Source organism: Bos javanicus, chromosome 1 (assembly GCF_032452875.1).
Source record: "Bos javanicus breed banteng chromosome 1, ARS-OSU_banteng_1.0, whole genome shotgun sequence".
NCBI lineage: Eukaryota > Metazoa > Chordata > Mammalia > Artiodactyla > Bovidae > Bos > Bos javanicus.
Window position 1 is genome coordinate 152,493,486 of NC_083868.1, and position 23,419 is coordinate 152,516,904.

Below are 23,419 nucleotides of genomic sequence, written 5' to 3' on the forward strand. Positions count from 1 at the left end.
GGGCTTCCGTAGGGCTCTCTGCGGCTGGCAGGTCTCACACCTGGGTTTTCAGGGCCTGGGCGATGACTCGCGCCCCGGACACCTGCCCCTCGAGCCCGTCACTGCGCGCCGCCAGGTTACTTTCCGACATCTTCCACCGCAGCGGACAGCAGGCTAGCGCGGAGTCACCCTGTCAAGGCACCCCTGAGGACACCAACCGTGAGGCCGCTCCTCTGAGGGACGAGGGGAGCGATCGGCTCCTTTAAAGAGGGGGGGGCGGGGCTGCAGCCAGCCCTCTGGCGCTGAGGCGCCGGGTAAACACTCTTTCCTGTCAGGGCCGGCCCTTCTCCCCGGCCCGCCCTTCACGGAACCCGCGGAGCGTCAGTCAGGAGGAGGCGGAGGCCTCCGCCGAGCGCGTGAGAGGTGGGCCCGCAGTGGGGTCTTGGGCCTCAGCCTACCACCTAGAGCCTTTTCGGAACGGGTGGCGCGTGCGCAGAGTCTGGGCGGAGGGGGAAGCAGGCGCGGGCCGCTGCAGAAGGGGGCGTGGCGCGCACTCGCGGCCCCGCCCCGCAGCTTTTTCGGAACGCGGCAGGGCGGGTGGGGCCTGCGCAGAGCTCGGCGGAAGCGGGGTCAGGGGCGGGGCCGCGGCAGAAAGGGGCGTGGTTCCGGGGCTGAGCGCGGGTTTTGCTGGGACGCGAGTGGTGGGTTGGCGCCGGATTTTGGTCGATGCGGCTTTTTTTTTGCGTTGTGTGGTCGTGTCCCCGCGTCCCCTTGTCCCCTTGTCCCCTTGTATTCTAGGCTTTGACGTACACGCTTATTTGATGGATACGTTCGTAACTTTGCAATCCTTAAAGATAAATGCCAACTAGTTAAATCCGTAGGCGGATGCGTACTCTTTAACTTAGACTACGACACCGAATCTCCCAGCGACAGCTGAAGTAACTTGCCCAGAGCCATTGGACCAGACGTCTTGCGCTCCCTTCACCCTTCCGCCCTTTGGCCACAAGAGATAAGAAGGGCCCCTTGAGCCTAGTTAACTTCTAACGGTTATTTTCTGTAATCGTTGCTAATAACCCTTCACCCTGCCTTTACAGTGAAGTCAGGAAATGGTGGGGAGAGTCAGCCTCTCATTATAACCAGCTCCTGCAGCTGAGAACCTTTTTGTAAAAAAAAAAAATGTGATGAAGTATTTATTGATTTACAGTGTTAATTTCTGCTGTACAGCGAAGTGATTCAGTTCTGCCTCTACGTACACACTTATTTTTCATACTCTTTTCTATCATGGTTTATCACAGGAAGACAACCTTTTAAAATGCATTTTTGAGTGAAAATGTCTTTACAGTGTGTGGTTCATGATGCCAGGGCCTCAGGGGCATTAGACTACCTGCTTAGTAGCAAACAGAACTCACATCATGAGGAAGAGTGGAACTTTAAGTTGTTGAGGATTTGAAGTGTTTTAAAGCAGAAAGACTAGTAATATGTGGGAAGTAAAGAAACCAGAGCAGCTTCCCAGGTGGCACTAGTGGTAAAGAACCATCTGCCCATGCAGGAGACAGAAGAGAGGGGTTTGATCCCTGGGTGGGGAAGATCCCCCAGAGGAGGGCAAGACAGTACACTCCAGTGTTCTTACCTGGAGAATCCCCGTGGACAGAGGAGCCTGGTGGGCTACAGTCCATGGAGTCCCAAAGAGTCAGACACAACTGAGCGGCTTAAAACAGGCAAAGAAGCCGGAAGCAAGGAGAGTGGGTCCTGGGTAATGAAATGAATGAGAAACTTTGGAAATGAAAGAATTCCTAAACTCCTTGAGCTCTTCCAAAAAGGTTTCCCCTTGCATTTCAAGTCCTAACTCCCACTCTAAGCAAAGGAATGAGAATGGCTGCATCTTTGGGTATGGGGACCCAGCCTAATGTAGCCCATCTAAGAGGGAGATTTCTTTAAAGTTTTAGAGTTCATCTAAAAAATAAAAGCAGATCTTGCATTGTATTCCAGAATCTGCCCATATTTTAATATAAAAGTGATCTTTTTAATTGAGGTAAACATATACTTAAATGTACAGCTCTTAAATGACACTTGTAGCCACCGAAATACAAATGACATTTTAAAATACCTATGAAAGTTGGCATTCCGGAAAGATGCCAACTTTGAACACAAAATGTTCTTTGTGTGTCTTTGAATAATCCTTGGCACAATGTCCCCTGCCCCTGTTTGAGAAGCATTGACCCTTCATCTCTCTATCGTGTGGGATTGTTTCTGTCAGCACCTATGTGACAGTTTCTACCCCCAAGCATCAGAATTGCATGGAAAGCCTTTTATTTTTAAAAATATTTATTTTTGGCTGTGTCAGGTCTTGGTTGCGCCATGAAGCTTCCTTGTTGTGGGCATGTGGGCTTCTCTCTAGTTACAGCGGGAGTGCTCAGTAATTGTGGCTTGAGGGCTTCGTTCCCCAGCATCCTGTGGAATCTTGGGCTTCCCAGGTGGGGCTAGTGGTAAAGACTGCCAATGAGGGAATGTAAGAGATCTGGGTTCGATCCCTGAGTCAGGAAGATCCCCTGGAGGAGGGCATGGCAACTCCCAGTATTCTTGCCTGGAGAATCCCATGGACAGAGGAGTCTGGCGGGCTACAGTGCATGGGGTCACAAAGAGTCGGACGCAACTGAAGCGACATAGCACACAGTCAAGCATGTGGCATCTTAGTTCACCAACCAGGAAGTAGTCTTAATCACTGCACCACCAGGGAAGTTCCTGGAAAATTTTTTTAAATATACAGTTGCTTGGGCCTACCCCACATCTTCTGAATCAGCATCTTAGGACAAATTAGTCACCTGTGTTTTTTTTAAAGCTGCTATCTAAATTTGATTTGCAGCCTGACTTGAGAAGCACCAGCTCCATACTCATGCTGCACGCATGAGTTAATAATTAAACGTGTGCTTGCTTATTATCAAATACTGATGCTTAATTTGGATTTTTGGGTTCAAGGCTAGTTTGACATTAATAGCACAGAATGTGTAGGTGGTGGTTAGTCAGTTCATGGACTTGGGTTCACTGGTGTCCCAAAAGATTCACTGACAGAATCACTCAGTATAGTGTGAAAACTGAACTATGAATTGGAACAAACCCCCTGAATTCAGATTAACATTGTGCAAAACGATAAATTCTCAACTGAGTAGACTCTGCCCTTTAGCTGGGGGAGAAGTCAATGAGTCTGTTGAAACTTGTTTCACCTTTACACCTTTGAGTACAGGGCATAACATTCCATGGTGAACTTGGGTCTCATGATTCAGCAGAAGTACTGAGAGTCTCCCTCCAAGATTTGCAGGCACTTGGAGCAACTGCCTTCAATCCAATGGCAGTGAGCAGATTCCAGGATTCTTCAGTAACTTATCCAAGGCCTTTATGCAGACACTGTAAGCATTAACCACGTCGTTTACTATTTAAATTGGTGGTAGGCATGGAATTTTATTTGTTGGATATTTTATTGAAATTTTGTTTGTTTTGCCTTGTTTATTGGTGGAAGGAGGCCAAAGGAGGAGTAAGTCTAGTTTGTTTGTTTTTTAAAAGAAAAGGGTGGAGTAATGACAACATGCTATCCAAAGAGCAGAGTCAGTCATCAGAGAGTTTTCATACTGGTTACTCTATTTGTGAGCTCGAGACCTGAGATCCTACACTGAAGGTGGCTTCTTTACCACCGAGCTGCCAGGGAACCCCAGGAACTTCTTAGGCCCCAGAATTATGATATTGTGTTTTAACTTCAGTAAACTAACAAGGACACTGAAAATCCATGTGATTATTTGAAAGCATAACACTAACTGAACCTGTAAGAAATATTCTCGTAGGCATATTTTATCAAAATGTGAAGTGTTTGGTTATTGTGTGAAGAAATGAATTGGGATTATTTATGATGCATTATTGGAGAAGGCAATGGCATCCCACTCCAGTACTCTTGCCTGGAAAATCCCATGGACGGAGGAGCCTGGTAGGCTGCAGTCCATGGGGTCGCTAAGAGTCGGACACGACTGAGTGACTTCACTTTCACTTCTCACTTTCATGCGTTGGAGAAGGAAATGGCAACCCACTCCAGTGTTCTTGCCTGGAGAATCCCAGGAACGGGGGAGCCTGGTGAGCTGCCGTCTGTGGGGTCGCACAGAGTCGGACACGACTGAAGCGACTTAGCAGCAGCCGCAGCAGCAGCATGATGCATTATAGAATGGCTGAAAATAAAATAAAATTGACTGAAACAGAGGAGAAAACTGAAACTGAGTATCTTAAATACAAACAAAAGCAACAATAACCCAAAAGGAAGTCTATGTAGAACACTCTTTTTTAAACCAAACTTGAAAACTAAATCAAATGGTTCTTTGAATAAAGCAGGTTAAATTAATTTTGTTTGCTTCTCATTAAGCTTATGAACTGTACCGAATCTCAGAAATAGGTCTGAAGTGAAGCCAGTGAGAAGCAACTTCATTATTGAACCAGCAGGGCCAGATTTAATGGCTGTCACTGGCAGACAGGGACTGGGAGTTTTTCCCAGTTGCTGTGTGACATAGAGAGTGGTTGGATCCCTGCCCTTGGTCTGCAGGCTCTTCACCTTTGCTTTGTTTTTTAATGCCAATGAGACTCAGCAAGACCCAGAACTGGAGTGGAAGCACTCCGGGGGCAGAAACTGAAGGAGCTTTGTTTCTGTTCTAGCTTTGTTTTCATCCACCGTGTGCTTGTTTTGTTTTGTTTTAAACAAATATGGGGTTTGACATCAGCAATTATTAGATCACTGATAAGGTGTCTATTTTTTGGAAAATGCACCAGAAATGGTGACAACTATAGGTCATGCTGTGAGGACATAAGTGGTTTATTTCAGATGGCTTAGAAGTCGTAATATAGAATGTCTCCATATGCTGGAACTCCACAGTTGGGAGTGGTCTGTGGGCTAGGGCATCAGCAGCCCTCACCTATGAAACACGGTTATCAGTGTTTAAAATGTTTTCTGTTTTCATTTGTTTCTTCTGTTTCACCACCAGCCTTCATTTGAGCCCCTTCCTTTAGCTTTTTATATTGTATCATATTTTTAAAAACTTATTTCATTTACTCGTTTGACTGTGCCAGGTCTTAGTTCTGCTGCATGGGACCTTTGATCTTCCTGCGGCATGTGGGGTCTCGTTCCCTGACCAAAGGGTGAACCCAGGCGCTCTGCATTGGGAGCACAGAGTCCTGGCCCCTGGACCACCAGGGAAGTCCCTTATTGTTTTCTTTTGCTTCTAATCTAGTCTGTGTCAGCTCCAGGGTAAACTCTGAATGATTCCCAGGGTTTGGAGTTGAACTGAAGTATAACCCGAGGTGAGGGACATCTTCATGATGAGGAACGCAAGCCCTTAAACTTTTTTCTGCATTGTGACCTTTGAGTTTCTGTTTACAGCTTAGCTGTGATGTATTGTTTTAGTCACTTTCTTTTTATACATTTATAATTTATATTTTTGATTTTATATGTTTTACATATATATACTTAATGTCATTTATGACATCTTTCAGACACATGAATAAGAAGAGAGATTAATAGACACCCAGGTACCCAGCCCTAGTTTAAGAAATACATTACAAATAGGGCAAAGTCTGTGTTTCCTCCCCCATCACATCTGCCCCCGTGCCATAGTGGTGACCACTACTTGACTTCAGTGTTTATCATTCCCACATGTCCATTCTTTAGGCAACGGCATTTGGGTTGTTTTAAGCTTTTTGGTGTTATAAGCATTTTTCCCTGAACGTTCTTGCGTGTCTCCTCATGCGTATGAGTGAACTTGTATGCGTATGTATCTAGAGGTGTTATCAGAAGGTAGGTTCTTGTTTCGTTGCAGAAGGAATTCAGAGATGAGCTAGGAAGGTCATGAAAGCAAAGTGAGGATTTATTTAAGGGAAAGGATGCTCTCAAGGCAAGAGCAGGCAGTCTCAGGTGAGTAACTGCACTGAGTTTCTTTGGCAGGCTGGTTTATGGAGTGTAGAAATGAAGGGATAGAACATTCACTGGGGAGGCAGGGGTCTGGGGATCATTGTATTCTCTGAGTTTCTTCCTAGCTCTGCCTTCCTTAGGGAGGAGGCATTTCTGTCCTTATTTAGCCTTTATCAGAAATGTCATGGCATTGGTGCATGATGGGAATATCTTATTTGCAAGGCTAATTTTACTGTAATGAGGGCATAGTGAACAGAAGGTTACATTCAGACACTGGCGATTCTTGCCTTTTCCCACCTTTCTTTGTCTGCCTCCAGGACACTTACCACCCCCAACGTGTAGTTTCCTGTTAGTCTGGTTAGATTCTTGCTTTTCTTTGTCTGTCCAAGGACCCCCCATTGTTTACAAGATGTGTGGTTTCCTCTAGCTAGATGACTGCTTTAACTTGGGCAGGTCATCATCAGTTTTACTAGAAAAATTGATCTCTAAACTTCCTGTACCAATTTATACCCCTGACTTCTATATATAAGAACTCCCCTTTTTCTGCATCCTCAATTGTGGAATTAAAAATTTTTTTTTCCAGTTTTATAGTTGTGAAATGGATTTTCATTTCCATTTCCATATCTAGATATAGATTCCCACTCCAGTACTCTTGCCTGGAAAATTCCATGGATGGAGGAGTCTGGTAGGCTAGTTCATGGGGTCGCAAAGAGTCGGACACGACTGAGCGACTTCACTTTCTTTCTATCTATAGTTCCTTTTGGAGAAGGAAATAGCAGCCCACTCCAGTGTTCTTGCCTGAAGAATCCCATGGACAGAGGGGCCTAGTGGGCTACAGTCTATGGGGTTGCACAGAGTCGGACACAGCTAAGCAACTAACACACACACGCACACACAGATATAGATTACATAGTTACATATTTGGATTTATCCTTGGGTTTTCTTCTGTGATTTACCCGTTTATATCTTTTGTCCTGTTCTTTATTGATTGTGTATCTTTTTCTTATTGTTTTATAGATGTTTTTATATATTCTGGATACTTGTTCTTTGTCTTTTAACTTTGCTTATAGTTACTTTTGGATAAGGATATGGCAGCCCACTCCATTATTCTTGCCTGGAGCATCCTGTCAAGGGAGTGTGTGATTTCTTCGGTTCTGTCTCATCACAACAAAAATTTGAAGCAATGGATGTTAAAGCCCTCAGTGTGTCACAGCTCTCTACAGTGTTACAGCTCCGTGTTACAGCTCAGTTTTATTTAGAAAATAAAGGAAAATACATCCTCGAGGTGTGAGCGTATACCGACCTAAAAGACGTGAAGGGAAGAGAGAGAGAGCGCGCCCGTGGGAGAGAGACCCCCAGCCCTTTGGCTCCTCTTTTTATATGTCTTTTCCTCACCCTGGGCCTGCCCTGTGTAAACTGGGCTAGCCACGAGTGCTGTTTGTTCTACCTGAGGTCCTCACTCAGGTCCTCAGACCTTCCTTTGTTCTATTTTCGTGGGCTTTTCCCTTCCTTGTCTTCTAGCCACCACCATTCTGGACTCCTTTTTCCTGTTCTAACTACCTAACACAGTTATGTGTTTGGATTTATCCTTGGGTTTTCTTCTGTGAATTACCTGTTTATATCTTTTGTCCTGTTCTTTATTGTTTATCTTTTTCTTATTTATTTTATAGATTTTTAAAAAATATATTCTGGATGCTTATTCTTTGTCTTTTAACTTTGTTTATAGTTCCTTTTGGATAAGGACGTGGCAGCCCACTCCAGTATTCTTGCCTGGAGCACCCCATGGACAGAGAAAGCAGGCTACGTTCCATGGTTTGCAAAGAGTCAGACAGGACTGAAGCGACTTAGCACATAGCACATAGTTACTTTTGATGTACAGAATTTTGTGGTTTTCTTGGTGTGTGGTCACAACTCATAATTATTCTGTTTTATTTTCCTTTGTTTTTGGCTGAGTTGCACCGCTTATGGGGTCTTAGTTCCCTAATGAGGGATTGAACCCACATCCCCTGCAGTGGAAGTGTGACGTCCTAACCACTGGGCCACCAGGGAATTCCCACAACTGACAGTTCCTTTCCTTTATGTTTTATCTCTTCGTATCTTGCTTGAGAAAGACTTTCCCTAAACTGAAGTTGTAAGGAATTTTTTTGGTGTGTTTTTATTTAAAGTTTAGGTTTTATATATATAAATGTATTTATATATATATTTGTATGTATATTTTACAAGTATTATAAATATTATATATATATATATGTATTTAAGCTTCATGGTCTACCTGAAATTGATTTTTATATATGATGACAAGTAGCAATTCAGTATTTTTTCCCCAAATGATACATAATATGTCTATATCAATTAGATTTTGCTGTGTAATTAACCATTCTAAAACTCAGTGACTTAAAGCAACCACCACTTATTTAATTTGTAATCCTGTGAGGCTGGGCTCAACTGGGCTTCTTCATTATCTGTGGTCAGTTGCTAGTTAGCAAGGTCACTCTGCCCCTGGAGGTTGACTGCATATCCCCAGGGGTGGCAGGCTTATCCTCACTGCACATGTATCTTTCATCATTCAGTAAACTTCCCTGAGCTTCTTTGTTTGGCAGCAGTTTGCAAAAGGGGACAAATCCCACCGTGAAAGCCTCTGTGTGCCTACGTTTGCTAACATCCCATTAGCCAAAGTGCATTACAAGTGGAGCTAAGGCTCTGAGTGGGATGGCATTAGTGTTTCATGATAAAGGAACATGAACAAAGAGAGAAGAATTTCTAGCCGTTTTTATAGTCAGTTTACTAAAATACCTGTTGTGCAAGCATCTTTGATAGTGTACTTCATTCTTTTCCCAGTGATCCATAAGGTTATTTATCAAGTTGCCATGCATGTTGGCCTGTCTCTAGACTCTCTGTTCTTTTCCTACCCCAATCCAGTCCAATCCTATCTTAATTTCTACATTTTTGAAATAAGCCTTTATGTTGGTAGGATAAGTTGTTCTACTTTGTCATTTTGAAACCATCTCACCTAATGTAATTAGTTTCCTGCCACTGCCGTAACAAACCGAATGGCTTAAAACAACATAAATTTATCATTTTAAGAGTTCTGTAGTTAAGACATCTGACACAGGGTTCACTGGGATAAAACATCAAGGCGTTGGCAGGACCGCATTCCTTTCTGGAGTCTCTAGGGGAGAATCCACGCCTTTCTCCTTCCAGCCTCGGGCGGCCTCTCACATTCTTGGCTCCATCTTCAAAGTGAGCAGTGTCAGGCCAAGTCCTACTCACTCAGGTTCTCCTGCTTCTCTGTTCCTAAGGGCTGTGTGACTACGCTGAGTTTACCTGGACAATCCAGGGTAATCTCCCTATTTCAGTCAGTTTATCAGCAAACTTAATTCCCCCTTTCCACATATTCACAACTTCTAGGGATTGGGATGTGAACCTCTCTGTGGGGCCATTATCCTGCACTGGGTTTATTCTTGGCCTTTTTCTCTTTTGTGTAAATTATAAAATCAGTTCATCAAGTTCCATGAAATACTCTGAGATTCTAATTGGAATTACATTGTTCAGAAATTAACTTGGATAGAACAGTATCTTTATATTAAGTCTGTTTTAACATAAGCATGATATATATCTCTCCATTTATTATTTTTCCTCAATCTTTAATAAAAATCTTTTATTATGTTAATGTCTAAGTATCTTACTATTTGGTTATTTGCATTTTCTAGTTTTTTTGGAGGGGTCAGTGTATTAGAATGCAATTAATTTTCATGTGCTGGTCCCAAATCTAACTACTTTACTATATTTTCTTGTTAATTATAATTAGCTCATAGATTCTCTTGGGTGACTTTGTTGATAAGCATGTCATATTCATGAAAGTTCTGTGTCTTTTTTTTTGTCCTTATATCTTTTATATTTTATATTTTTTAACATTCCTCAATTATTTTAAAATATTTTTTAAAGGCTGTACTCCATTCATAGTTATTATTACATATTAGCTATGTTCCCTCTGCTGTACAATATATCCTTGTGACTGACTTTGTACATAATAGTTTGTACCACTTAATGCCCCCTCCTTCTTCACTCTCTCCAGAGGTAACCCCTGGTTTGTTCTCTGTCTCTATGCGCCTGCTGCTTTTTTGTTATATCTGCTAGTTTTTTATGTTTTTTAGATTGCACATGTAAGGTATTTCATTCTTTGATATGACTGGGTAGTATTGCTTTCTGTGTGTCTTCTCTGTCCATTCATCTATTGACGGATACTTAGGTTGGTTCCAAATCTTAGCAATTGTAAACAGTGCTGCTGTGAACATTAGGGTGCGTGTGTCTTTTCGAATTAGCATTATATCTATGCCCAGGAGTGAAATTGCTGGATCACTTGCTAGTTTCATTTTTATTTTTTGAGGAACCTCCCTGCTGTTTTCCTCAGTGGCTGCACCAATTTACATTCCCATCAACAATGTGCACAGGTTCCTTTTCTCCACATTCTCACCAACGTTTGTATTTGTATTCTTTTTGATGCTAGCCATTCTGATAGGTATGAGGTGATATCTCATTGTGGTTTTGATTTGCATTTTCCTGATGTTTAGTGATGTTGAACATCTTTTCAGGTGTTTGTGGACCATCTGCATTTCTCCTTTGCATATATACTTCTTCTTTTTCTTATCTTATTGCACAGGCTAAGACCTCCAATACAGTATAGATAAGAAGCACTGATATGTGACATTTTAATTTCCTTTAATGTGTTAATGTGGTGAATTGAGTTGATATGCTTTCTCATATTAAAGGATTCATCATTCTTTGATAAATCCTACTTGGTCATGATGTAAACATTGCTTAATTAAGTTTGCTATTATTTTTATTTAAGCTTCCTGCATTTATGTTTAAGAATGAAAGTTAACCGTTATTTTCCTGTCTTGAACTATCCTTATCTAGCTTGGGTATCAAGGTTATACTTATACTGTCCTTTAAAAAGTTTTAGAATAGTTTGTATACAATATTTATGTTTAAATATGTTTGTATAAAAAAGATACAGTATGTATCTTTACTTGGATGTTTGGGAGAATTCTACTGAAAAATATACCAGGATTGGTGCTTTTAGAGAGAGTCTTTGATAATTTAATTTTTCTTGGGAAATTGGTCTGCTTCATTTTCCTATCCTTTTTGAACTTGGTTTTGGCAAGCTTTATTTTCCTAAAAAAATTGGCATTTTCATCCAGATATCCTTTTAACACATATTTGTACCAGAGCATCCAGTAATCAGTTCTGTGATCTCCGTTGTAATCACAAGTGTGCTCCTGTTTAGTTTTTCATGTACATGTACATGTGTTTTTGTTACTTTTCTCCTTGATCTATCTTGATGCAGTCTTGTTTATTTCATTAGTCCTTTCAAAGAACCAGTTTTTGTGCCCAAGACTTCTTGGAGAAATGGCCACTTCCAACTCTGAGCCAGGAAATGTATACAGTAAGCTTGGGACATCTTTTAGTGTTAAATTACAAAGAAGGTGTCAAAAACTATTAGAGTGATGTCAAGAGGAATCAAGGGCTGACTCGAAAAGGCTACTATGAGTCAAGGATGAGTTTCTATAATGATAATAATTGCAATGGAAAAAAACCCATGAAGTATGTTCAAATCCTTGAATTTATAATATTTTTTAAAAATTGGTCACCTTCAGATAATAAGTTACTTGTCTTGAAAAATGATTTTAAAAAGATTGAGAGAGAGAATCTAGCGTTTATCCTGTCTTTGCTATATGAACTGTACCATTAGATAACCAAATAATAGATAAAATATCTCTTTATAAAAACCACTACAATTAATGAAGGAAAATGAAATAATAGACTACCAGCATTGCAATTCTAAATGAATAGAAAAAGGCATTAAGGATTGATGGTTTGTTCTAAGATCATAAAAATAGAGTCAGACACACGTCTCATGCCAAAAGAACATACTACCATGCATAGTCATCCCCAAAGGATAGAACCTGAGTTCAATCCAGTCTCTGGATCCAGCTGTCCTATTAAAGGATTATTGTCAGTTTATTTGCCATATTTTTAAAATCACCTCTTGGTTGGCAGTTTATCCTATGTGTATTTTTTCAAGAAAGACTGATAAAAATAATATTCCCTGAGTTCTTGCATTGTCCAGTCTATTATCTCTTATTTCTATACTTCAAACACAGTTTGGCATAGAAGAAAACTCCTGGTTCATATTTTCTTCTTCAGAAGGACTCTATGTAGGGTTTACTAGCATTGACGTTATTGTGGCAAAGTCTGAGGAGCACCTGATTTTATGCTGTTATAAATGCCCTTGATCATTTTACTCGGCTTTCCAAGTGATTGCCACTTTGTCGTTGAAGGTTAGGAATCTTACTAGACGATGTACTGGTGTTGAGATTCTGTTTCTTTCCTTCCTGAGTTTTGGTGTGTCCTTTCAATATGTAAGTTCAAATCTGCTTTTCTTTCTGGAAAGTTTTCTTCAATTACATCTTTAAATAATGTTCCTCTTCCATTATCTATTATCTATTATTGTATCATTATGTATTATCTATGTGTAACAACTTACCACACATTTAGTAACTCAAAACACAGCATATTTATTGTCTCACAGTTTCAGTGGTCAAGGCGTCTGAGCAAGCTTAACTGCACCCTTTGAGCAGGACCTCCCAAGGGCACAGTGAAGATGTCAGCTGGGTTCACAGTCTCATCCAAGGCTGAGTCCTCTTCCAAGCTCAACTGGTGTTTAGAAGAATAATTTCCTTGCAATAGTAGAAGTCCTGGTAGCTTTCTTCTTCAAGGACAGGAGAAGAGAAAGTGTCTGACTCCAGGGAAGACACCAGTTCCTTTTTCAAGGTCAGGCCCACTCAGGATAATCTCTTAAAGAACTCAGAATTAGCTGATTTGAGATTTTAATTACATGTGAAATCCATTCACCTTTGTCATGTTCTGTTGACTGGAAGCAAAGCATAGCTTCTACCTGCATTCAAGGGAAGGGTGTCTCCACGGCACATTTATTTCCCTTTTCTTTTATGGGTTTCCCAATTGTGTACATGTTGGCTCTCATTCACCAGCCCTCCCTATCTGTCATTTCCTCTAGACTCCTTTTCAATTCTACATTTCCATTCACGTTGCTCACTTTCTCATTCTTGACCCCTTGTCACGTATATTATTTACAGCGTCATCAGATTCTTTGTGCTGTTCTGTACTTGCTTTCGTTTCTTTTTTTTTTTTAAGTTCATTTTTAAAATTGAGGTGTAATTGACATGTAAAATTATGTTAGTTTCAGGTGTACAGCATCATGACTTGATATCTGTGTACATTACTAAATGATCACCACAGTCACCACACATAGTTGAAAATATTTTTTATGATGAGAATTTTTTATGATTTACTTTCTTAGCAACATTCAGATATGCAATACAGTATTATAAACTATAGTCACCATGCTGTACATTACATCCCAGGACTTATTTTGTAACTGGAAGTGTGCCTTAATTTATTTGATGGTGTTTGTTTTTCCTTCTCTCTTGCTGCTAAGTCGCTTCAGTCTTGTCCGACTCTGTGTGACCCCATAGACGGCAGCCCACCAGGCCCCGCCCTCCCTGGGATTCTCCAGGCAAGAACACTGGAGTGGGTTGCCATTTCCTCCTCCAATTAAGTTCTACCAAATAACATTTCATTTCCCCCCCTCTGCCTTCTCCTCCCCCTCCTCTCTCTTCTCCTTTCTCTACCCCTCCACCCCTGCCCCGCCTCTCTTTTTCCTTCCTTTTAAAAATGATTTTGTGTTTGGTCTTTTTTTGTGTGTTTGTCTTATAAACCAATTGTTTGGGGCTTTTTCATTTATGGTGAGATATTTGGTTACAATGTTTATGTGCTTTGTGGCAACTTGCTAGCGAATAATCTTAGTTTGCTTTTCTTATAGGATCCTTTTTAAAGAATTTAATTACTCTATTTATTTATTTTGGCTGCACTGCATGACTTGTGGAATCTTAATGCCCCCACCAGGGATCAAACCTGGGCCCCTCAGCAGTGAAAGCGCAAAGTCCTAACCAGTGGACCACTAGGAAGGTCCCAGAGCCAGGATTTCAGATCAGATATTTTAAAACTCAAAAGCCCATATTCTTTACTTCCATAGTATGCTGTCATTTCAACTGACTTTCTTCTTACTTAAATGACTTCCTAAGATCAAATCCTGGAAGCATACTTTTGTGACTTATAATACAAACTGTCAAACTTTTTTTCCCAATAAGAAATTACTACTTATTATTACTTTCCTAGTTTATTTGTCCAAATTTAGTATTTTAAAATAGTACAAGTTAATGTTTATTTTGTACGTAAGTTCAGAGTCTTTCAGAGTGTTCGTTTATGATTTGTTTTCTTCTTTATATCTGTTCTTGTTCCTCGCCTAGTTGTAAGTGTTATCTTGAGGTTCAATTTTGCATCTAAACTTTAATTTATTGATCTGTTTCTTTTATTGTTTTAACTGCTTCAGATTTTAGACCGTTGTTTCATCAAACCTCTGATACCCAATTATAATTTATTCTAGCTTTCTTAACATTTAATATTTAACTCCTGATTTTGAGTTTGTTTTTGTGTATGGTGTAAGTTTAAACTTATTTCCAAATTGTTATTCAGTCATCCCAATATCACTTATTCAGTCAAACTTTTCCTCTTGTTATTCTGAGTGTGGTGGCATGAAAAGAGTGTAGGCCTTTGGACAGAATTAATTTGAATTGAATCCTGGTTCTAGATGTTGGTCCCTTTCAAGTTGAGGAGTAGCCTCTTTTCCAAAAGAGCCAGGCTGTATTCCACTGCTTCGCCCTGAGTGCTGAGGAATGTCGCACCTATGAGCTTGGGGAACTTGGGCCAAAGTTCCCCAACTGGGAAAGCTGCAGCAGTCAGTCAGGCGTCTGCCCTCAGATGCTCTGCATGGCCCAGGGCAATGGGACTTGCGTTAGTCCCAGGATGTAGTCATGGCTGAGCTGGGACCCTTGCCAGAGGGGAAAAGGCACACAAAAATGCCCAGTCTATCCAAAGCCGGGCATGCTCAGCGCCTCCAGGAGAACAAAAGCAGAGATGGTAACCAGTTCTCTGCCACGCACGTGAGACGGTCACTCTCACCCAGGACTGTGTGCTGCGCTCTGCTTGGCGGTGGGTCACCTACATCTTGCCACCACGCTTGTGCTGAAGGCATCGTCCACCAGGACTCAGGACTGACAGCACCTGGACCCACTTGCCTGCTTGTCGCTGCTCCTCTCTTGGGGAGCGTAGCTGTGCCTCTCCCATATGTGCTTCATGCACCCTCCGTAGGAGGAGGTGGCCTTTGGCAGGTTTTCTCTAGTGCTTTGTTTTGCTTTAGCTTTTTTTGTTGTTTCATTTACTCTTCCTACTGTCATCCATTCTCAGTGTTTCTGGACTGTCCTATTAGGGATTGTTCTTTTGACTTGGGGACCGTGGTTTCCATTGTTCTCCGCTGCCTGCATCCAGGGCATCCCCACCATCCTGTTGGTCCTGTGACGTGGGTGTCTCCCTCGCCAGCACGGGAGTGACAAGCCTTGAGGTCCTGATCTTTGGCCTGTCTTGCCTTAGGGATATCGTGTCCACCATACGCTTAATTCATGAAGAGCCGTTCCATTGTGCCCACTTCTGAGCACATCTTCCCTGAATATTTGACCTGTGGTTCTAGAGCATCGTGCTTTCTGTCTACTGCTTGTGTTTCTCCACGTCCAGCCTTCAGGGCCTCATTCTCTAAAAGGTGCTTCTTCTGACCACTCTGATTGAAGATAGTCCAATACAGAAATGGGCGGGGGGTGGGGGGGTGCGGCGCTTCTCAAGGGCTTTGAAAGACAGTTCTTTGCTGACACCATGGAGGCTTATTTCAGAGACCTTGATGACAGTTCTGGAACGCTGGGAAGGTGAAGCCCAGCCGGAAGTCATAGATGTCCCAGAAGAGCAGGGTCGCCACAACCGCCCTCACTGTCCTCTGGCCCAAGACCCGCGGAGAGTGAGGACGCACAGCTGCTCTGAGCTCACCCTGCTCCCTTATCCAAGGTCTATGAACCACAGTTGAAGAGCTCTCAGCAATTCATTTTTGGCTCCCTAAGATTTCAGATAAATTTTTGAAAAGAAATCCGGTACATTTTTGCAGAATATAGCTGGAAGATTTTTCAGATTATCTATTTATTTATGAATGTATACTATTTACAAATTTTTTAAATTAAAAATTAAAATTTATAAATATGTCATTTATTTTATTGTATTTCTACATATTTCTTATTCATCTTATGAAATTACTGAATGGAGTATCTATCTATTACCCCTGTTTTATTCTTTTAAAATCAGGGACTTTAAACATATGAAAATCAGCAACAATCTGGTTCTACTGTGATATTCCTTTTGAGGCAAAAACAAGCACTGAATTATTTAACTGACCTGGATCAGATTGTTCTGGGGACTCCTCCCACCTCCAATTTGATAGTTTACTTCGCTGCTCATTTTCAGTAATATAGTGGAAACACTCTGAAATCTGCCCACGTTCTCTCAGCCCTGTTGGAGAGGCTCCTGAGAGATAAAGGTGATGGTTCTGGCTCACATTTTTCTTTGACGTGAGCAGAAGACAGAGACACAATGGACCTGCCTTTACCCTCCAGCCCAGTGGTTCTCCTGGTGACCCAGGCTAGGAGCATCAGCTCCACCATCACCCAGGAACTTGTTAGAAAAATGCATATTCTCGGACCCTACCCCAGAGCTTCTGAGTTAAAACTCCCAGGAACAGGGTCCTCGGAGCTCCGTGTTCAAGCCCTGCGGGTGTCCCAGCATCAGGCCCACGTTTGAGAACCCCTGCTCTGGTCTGACAACCCATACTCATGGGAGGGTGCTGTGAATTTCTGTCGAATTCTGCTGCAGCTGCATTGAAGACACTACCGTGGTCTTTGAAGTTCTGATAAACTATCCTTGTCTTGAATGTGTGCTGGGAGGGCTGGACCAGGAGCCAGGAGAACTGCTTTCTCTATTGTCACCACTAACTGGTCCTGGAGGACTCCCTCACCAGTAAAGTGGCGTTTTACCATCTGCTTTTCTTGCTTTGTGTGACAGGAAGATAAAATGAAACAGTGGATGTTAAAGTGGTTTGAAAATGTTAGCATGCGATGTGAAATGCAAGGCCGCGTCCGTATAAAAGAGTCCCTGTAGAGCTTTACCCCGACCAGATTTCCCTGTGAACAGTCCTGTGCGTCTGCCGTGGGCTGTGTTGCTGTGCACACCCACTCACAGCTGTTAGAAATCACAGCTAGCTTAGCACCTGTGAATACAGAGGAAGCAATAGGTCCTAGGAACATGACAAAGTGAAAAAAAATAGCTTTCACGAGACCCCAATGTTGGAAAATCAAATGCTTTCTAGTTTTTTCACTGTAAACGAGATAGGTGAAATGTTAGAAATGAAAGGGAGAAGGAAAGGAGGGGGAAAAACACCTGTTTACTTCTTAAGAAGGACCACTGTTGTGGCATTCGCGCTGACAGTGGTACCCAGTTTGCCCACAGGGTGGCAGCTGCAGACCTGGAGGCTCAGCCTCACGGGCCCTCTTCTCTGCACAAGAGTGAAAAAACAAAAAAAGAGCCTTCTTCCATTCATTCAACACCCGCGCGTCTCGGGGCGGTTTTGTCTTCAATTATAGAGATAATATCCCATTTGAGGAAAAGAAAGGTGGCCCTATTTCAGTTCAAGTGATCTGTGATTGCTCATCGGGCGTTCCACGAGAAGTGACTGCAGCGGACAGAAAGAGGTGCCAGCCCAAGGCCTGGCCGTGGTCACACTCCTGTGTGTCCCCCTCTTGTTTGGTGAGAACAGCTGGGCTGTTTTTTAAGGGAAATCACGACCTACCAGTTCAGCCTGCAGTGCCTGGTAACTTACTCACTGTCCCGTGTGAATTCAGCCTTGAACCCCAGCACCACCCTCCGTGGCCCCCTGAAGCACCGGAGTCTTGGTGGCGGAAATTCGCAGGAAACTGGGCTCCAACGCCGTGGGGCTTTACATTGCTCGAGAGGAGGGGGCTTCCTTGGGGTTTCTTTAAATTCAGATTATATAAATTAGATGGAGAGTGGCACTCTTTCTTTTTTTCTTTTTTTAATGGAAAGATAATTGCTTTACAGAATTTTGCTGTTTTCTGTCAAACCTCAACATGAATCAGCCATAGGCTGATTTCTTTAGGAAAAAAATTTTTTTAAATTTTCTATTGGAATATAGCTAATTAGCAATGTTGTGATGGTTTCAGGTGGACAGCAAAGGGACTCAGCCGTACACATACATGTATCCCTTCTCCCCCAGACTCCCCTCCCATCCAGGCTGCCACATAACATGGAGCAGAGTTCCCTGTGCCCTACAGTAGGTCCTTATTGGTTCTCCGTTTAAAATACAGCAGTGTGTCCATGTCCATCCCAAACTCCCTAACTGTCCCTTCCCTCCATCCTCCCACTCCCATCCCCCGCAACCATGAGTTCTCATAGTTTGTGAGTATGTTGCTGTTTTGTAAATAAATTCATTTGTATCATTTCTTTTTAGATTTTGCATATAAGGGATATCATATTTCTCCTGTCTGACTTACAAGATGCTCATACTTACTTATGTGAAAGGACTTATGGAAATCACAAAATTCATGAGAATGGGTTTAAAACTATTTAGAGCTTCACAGTGTTTTTCTTGGAGTCCTGTCGGACACATGCAGAGGTGTATTCCACACGTTCCTAATAACTTATCTGGTCCCGCTTTGTTCCACGGGATGTAACATTTCCTCTGCCAACTCTTCCTGCCTCTTTCCCAATAAGGGGGCTGTTATTCTCCCCGGCAAGTGAAAAGTGACAAGCTCTTTTATTAAAACAATCAGGACATCTAAATATAAAATTTTAAAGGTGTATACCCACCTCTGAAATTATCTTATTAAGAATACCTTCATAATAATCCTTTCATTTTATTGCAAAAGACACTACTGTAATAGCAAGGCTAGGAAGGAAACACAGGTAATTATCAAAGTGACTCATGTAGCGAGATGGAAAATCCAAGTTCGTTGTGTGTAAAAATATCTCGTGATGGACGTGTTACCAAATTTCCACAAAATCGATTTCCATATCATGATTTAAGGCTTTGATTGCTTTCCCTCATGGATCGCAGGAACTTTCCCGAGCAGAATGAGCATCCAGGGAGCATGCTTCCTTATGAAATGAGAAGCAGAGGCTTCTGTAGGCAGTGGGCAGGTGAGGATGCTGGCGTGAAGGAGTCCCTCCACCCCGGCCGCCGTTCCCTGTCGGGACCGTGAGTGCTCTGACCCTCCCTGTGGGGGCGCCTGGGAGTCACCGGGAGATTCTGAACAGAGGAACGGCTCTGAGCGCTCAGGCTCTACCTGGATCTCCGTGGAGAAGGGGCCGGAGGAGAGGGGGAACCACTGGGGGAGCTGCCCGTTGCCGCCCTCTGACTTCATTTTCCACCACCTCCCAGCCCTCTGCTCTCCTGGCTGTTTCTCGAGCCATCCCCGAAGCCCCCACTTGGCCCTTGTAACCAAGCAGCCCTCTGCCTGGAGCCCTTTCCCCACCAGGAGTCCACAGCCCTCGTCTCGCATCTTCTTCAGATACCAGGGTCTCTTTGAGCCCTTCCTGATCTAAAACCTGCCCCCACCCCCACCGCCGGCCCTCCCTGCCCTCTCCCCTGTCTCTATGTTTCCTTCCTACTTATTGCCAGCTGCTGCATGAAGTACAGTCAGCAGGGCAATAGCGGTGAGATTAATGTCCCAATAAACTCGTCATCAGTTGAAAGATCTGAAGGTAGAAAGTGCACTCAGCACGCCCAGCCCACCTGCTGTGCCCAGAGCACTCACAGTAGTCTGCAGGTGGGCAGAACCCTCTAACCCCAGGCCTGGTTTGTCATAAAGGGTGGAAGTCTCACGGGATTTCTGGAACACCTCCTGGAAAGGAGAAACAGCACGAGGTGTGGGGCTAGATGGTTGTCAGAGTGCGGGTTGTTCAGCCTCGTGATCTTAGGGTCCAGTCTGCCACGTGCAGGCTGAGAGAGGGTCGCTAGGCAGGCCCCCATTCTGAGTCCCGAGCACGGTTTCTGCTAAAAGCATACAGCTTTCACAGCATCATAAAGTCACGAGTGAGGGACCCTCTATGTGCATTGTGGCAGATACGTGGTGGGGGGTGGTCCACTCGGAAGGGCTGGGAACCTTCACCACTGGGTCCTTGAGGCCAGCGCCTGCATCTGGCACAGGCAGGCGTCACGTGGACATTGAAATGAGTGTCCGACAGCCCTGCCATCTCCCTGCCGGCTCAGGGGGGCACAGGAAGCAGGGGGTGGGAGTCAGGTGTCGCTTCAATGACGCCTCCACGCCGGGCCCTTCTTGGAGTCTCATCTCACGTCAAATACCTATGATGGAAGGAGGCTCGTAGCTCACTCTTCAGACTGAACACAGGCCCCCAGCCACCTCTGTGTTCAGGGTCCAGGCCCTGCCCAGCTCTGCAGGGGGGTCAGTTGCTGGGCTGCCAGAAACCTCCTGACTCTAGGGCCCTGGTATTCCCGGGAAGCCCCCCACCCCTCAGCCACGGGCATGGCTCCCGAGCCAACTCCGGGCCCCCTCGCATCCTGGCCGCCCCCCAGCCCTGCCTTTCAGAGCTCCTGCCACATGAAGAATTCGGTTAAAACGTCTGCGGTGGCACCGCTTTGCAGCAGGGATGCTGTGGTGCCTATTTTTACTTGAATGACTCATTCTCTGCTGCCTCAGTAGGCTTACTTCCTTTGGAGCATGACTACCTGGCTGAATCTGCCTAACCGCTCATTCCTGACTGACCTCTGTTCACGCAGAAATGATGGCACCTTTTGTAAAGAATCTAAATTTATTTTCTCAAAATAGAAAGAAAGGTGATTCCATGCCATTTCCGCGAGTTCCTTGCTTTGCCAGATTGCAGTCCCTGAGACGTAAACAAAGGTTCTGCGTCCCCACATCAGTGGTGGGCAGCTCTTAGCTGAGAAAGCAGGGCCTGCAAACAGCGCCCTTGCTCCAGGGCCTCCTGACCTGCACGCACCCGGCCCCGGGTCATCTGCCCCCCACGCACCCCCATCAGGGGCCTTGTTTTCCTCCCTCTTAGGGAGAGACCTGGGTTCAGTCCCTGGGTTGGGAAGATCCCCTGGAGAAGGGAAAGGCTACCCACTCTGGTATTCTGGCCTGGAGAATTCCATGGACCCTATAGTCCATGGGGTCGCAAAGAGTCGGACACGACTAGCGACTTTCACTCACTCACTCACTCAGGGAGGCCACGGCCTTACATTGCAAATGTGACTTTGAAGATGAATGTATCCCCCCTCAAACCACTCTCCATTATCATCATTCTGAAACCAGAGCTGGAATGTTAAACAGATTTTGAGACTTCAAAAATTATTCCTTGCTGGTCTTCAGAAACAAAACTCAAGTAAGAAAGCTTATCAATTGCACTTCTGTTTCTGCTCAAAAGCTCCTGACCGCGGGCTCAAAGGCCCCTTGTTCTGACCTCCTGACACGGCAGCGCCCCGGGGCCTGGCGTTTGGGTGGACCCTTTATTCCCCAGGGAAGGAGGGGCAGTTTGCGAGGGGCCGCTGGGGCAGGGGAAGGGGCCGCCTGCCTGGCCGGAGCAGTCTCTGAGTCCGTGCAGGTTCTGACGGAGCACCCGGAGCCCGGGCTGCTCCTGAAAATAGTTAGAGTTGCTTTTATTTTTGGAACTTTTGCAAGAAAAAGAAATTTGTGGCGCCTGGAGAGTCTGGTTTTGGAAAGCAAGCACAGGGCCTCTGAGTCCGACTTGGGCGGGACGTCATTTTCTCATTAAGGAGCAGAATATGGTTTCTTGATCTGTTTCTGCTGTCTTGATGTTTAGCTGGATTCCTGGGTGGTTGGTCAGCCTGGGTACATCTCCAGAGAGCAGGGGGCCCGGCCTTGGCACCACCTGGCAAATCTGTGTGCCAGGGGAGGAGCTTTGGCTGCCAGACCAGGTCGATTTTCAAGGCAGAACTGTGTGTAAAAACGCCCAGTGACAGATAACTATTAAATATTAAAATTCCTGTTCTTGGGGGAAAAAGGCACGCACAGAAGTGTCATTGTAAGTGATATGATTTACTTCTAATCTCTTACAGTAAGAGCTAGAAAGCTGAGTTTCCTTTCCAGAAAATTCTCATTTATTTTCAAAAAGTTGCATTTTATTACTGCTGAAGGATTTTAATTTCCAAATGAGTATGCTTTTTTAAAAAAAAAAAAAAAAACCAGGAGTTTTGGAAATCCCAGAGACAGGAGTAGAAAAAGTCGCAGTGTATGATGGCAATTCTCAAGTTCAAGGAGGGGTGAGGGGAGCCATGCTGTGATGGCAGACTTCTTTTAGCCCGTCTGTAAACTGACATTTAAGTAGAATTTAAGTCGGCAGTTTCTCTGCACCAAGTTAAAGACTGTTGTGCTGGCTAAGGGGAGGCTTATGTGTAAGCCTTTATAGAAGTATATAGATATTCACTCCCAACCAAAGAAAGGCAGGGAGGGTTGTGATGCCTCAGGTTTTATGGCTAGGGTAGCCGAGCTGTACTTAGAGGACCACAGCCGTCACAGCCGGTCTGGACGGTTGACCTGCAGCGTGAGCGTGCATATGGAGGGCAGGCTGTGGGGTGAGGGGGTACGTCACAGAATGATGTAAAACCATTAGACTAGTTATTATTGCCTAAATCTGAAGCCTGCAGCTAGAAGAGTCCTGCTGGGGAAACAATCGTGGCCAACACTGGGTCTGTTTTGGAAATGTTCTGATCCAGACGGTTAACACAGTGAGCCGTTTTATTAAGGGGCCCTCGCTCCATGTTTAGAGAGAATCGCACACCCTTTTATTAGGAACGTGAAGTAAAGCCTTTGAGTTTCAGCGTCCTGGCGGGTACGTCTAGTTGCCGGGAATAACGAATCGCATCTGCGGAAGCCCCGGTCCTGGCAGGATCCTGGCCTCAGCCGTCCTCTCCTCACCCCTTCCCCTTCTAGACTGACGAGCGGCGCCATGTCCAGAGCCGGCCGGCAGCTGGCCCTTCTCCTGTGCAGCTGCTGCGTGGCTGTGGCCGTCCCGGGGGGCCTGGCCGAGGAGGGCTGTCCGGCTGAGCCCCACCAGGCCTCCCGCTACGTGGCCGCTGTGTACGAGCACCGATCCTTCCTGAGTCCCGACCCGCTGGCCCTCACCAGCCGCGAGCAAGCCTTGGAGCTCATGCATCGGAACCTCGACGTCTACGAGCAGCAAGTGACAACTGCGGCCCGAAAGGCAAGGCGTGCTCAGCAGGGCGGGCTGGCCCCGGGTCGGTGGTCCCCTGCAGCCCCTCTGCGAAATCAGACCCAGAGCGCTGAGCTGAAGGAATTAGGTGGCTCAGTTCAGTAGAGTTGCTCAGTCGTGTCCGACTCTTTGCAACCCCATGGACTGCAGCACACCGGGCCTCCCTGTCCCTCACCAACTCCTGGAGTCCACCCAAACTCATGTCCATTGAATCGGTGATGCCAT

General features: G+C 44.4%; 2 protein-coding genes across 4 annotated transcripts in view; one reads left to right on the top strand and one right to left on the bottom strand.

The window, feature by feature from the left end:
- Positions 1-130, bottom strand: part of HACL1 (2-hydroxyacyl-CoA lyase 1) — a 38,720-nt gene extending 38,590 nt beyond the window's left edge. For both annotated transcript variants that reach the window (XM_061425095.1, XM_061425105.1), the window contains exon 1: positions 41-130. In XM_061425095.1, the coding sequence (XP_061281079.1) occupies positions 41-130 (90 nt within the window). The remainder of the gene's footprint in view (positions 1-40) is intronic.
- A 186-nt stretch (positions 131-316) lies between these two features.
- The window catches only part of BTD (biotinidase), a 40,662-nt gene continuing 17,559 nt past the window's right edge, over positions 317-23,419 (top strand). Inside the window, exons 1-2 of one of the 2 annotated variants that reach the window (XM_061425126.1) lie at positions 317-402; positions 22,915-23,185. In XM_061425126.1, coding sequence (XP_061281110.1) covers positions 22,931-23,185 — 255 coding nt within the window. In that variant the 5' untranslated portion in view covers positions 317-402; positions 22,915-22,930. Of the gene's footprint in view, positions 403-2,921; positions 3,384-22,914; positions 23,186-23,419 lie in introns of those variants that run through there. The other variant, XM_061425117.1, reaches the window with a different exon arrangement.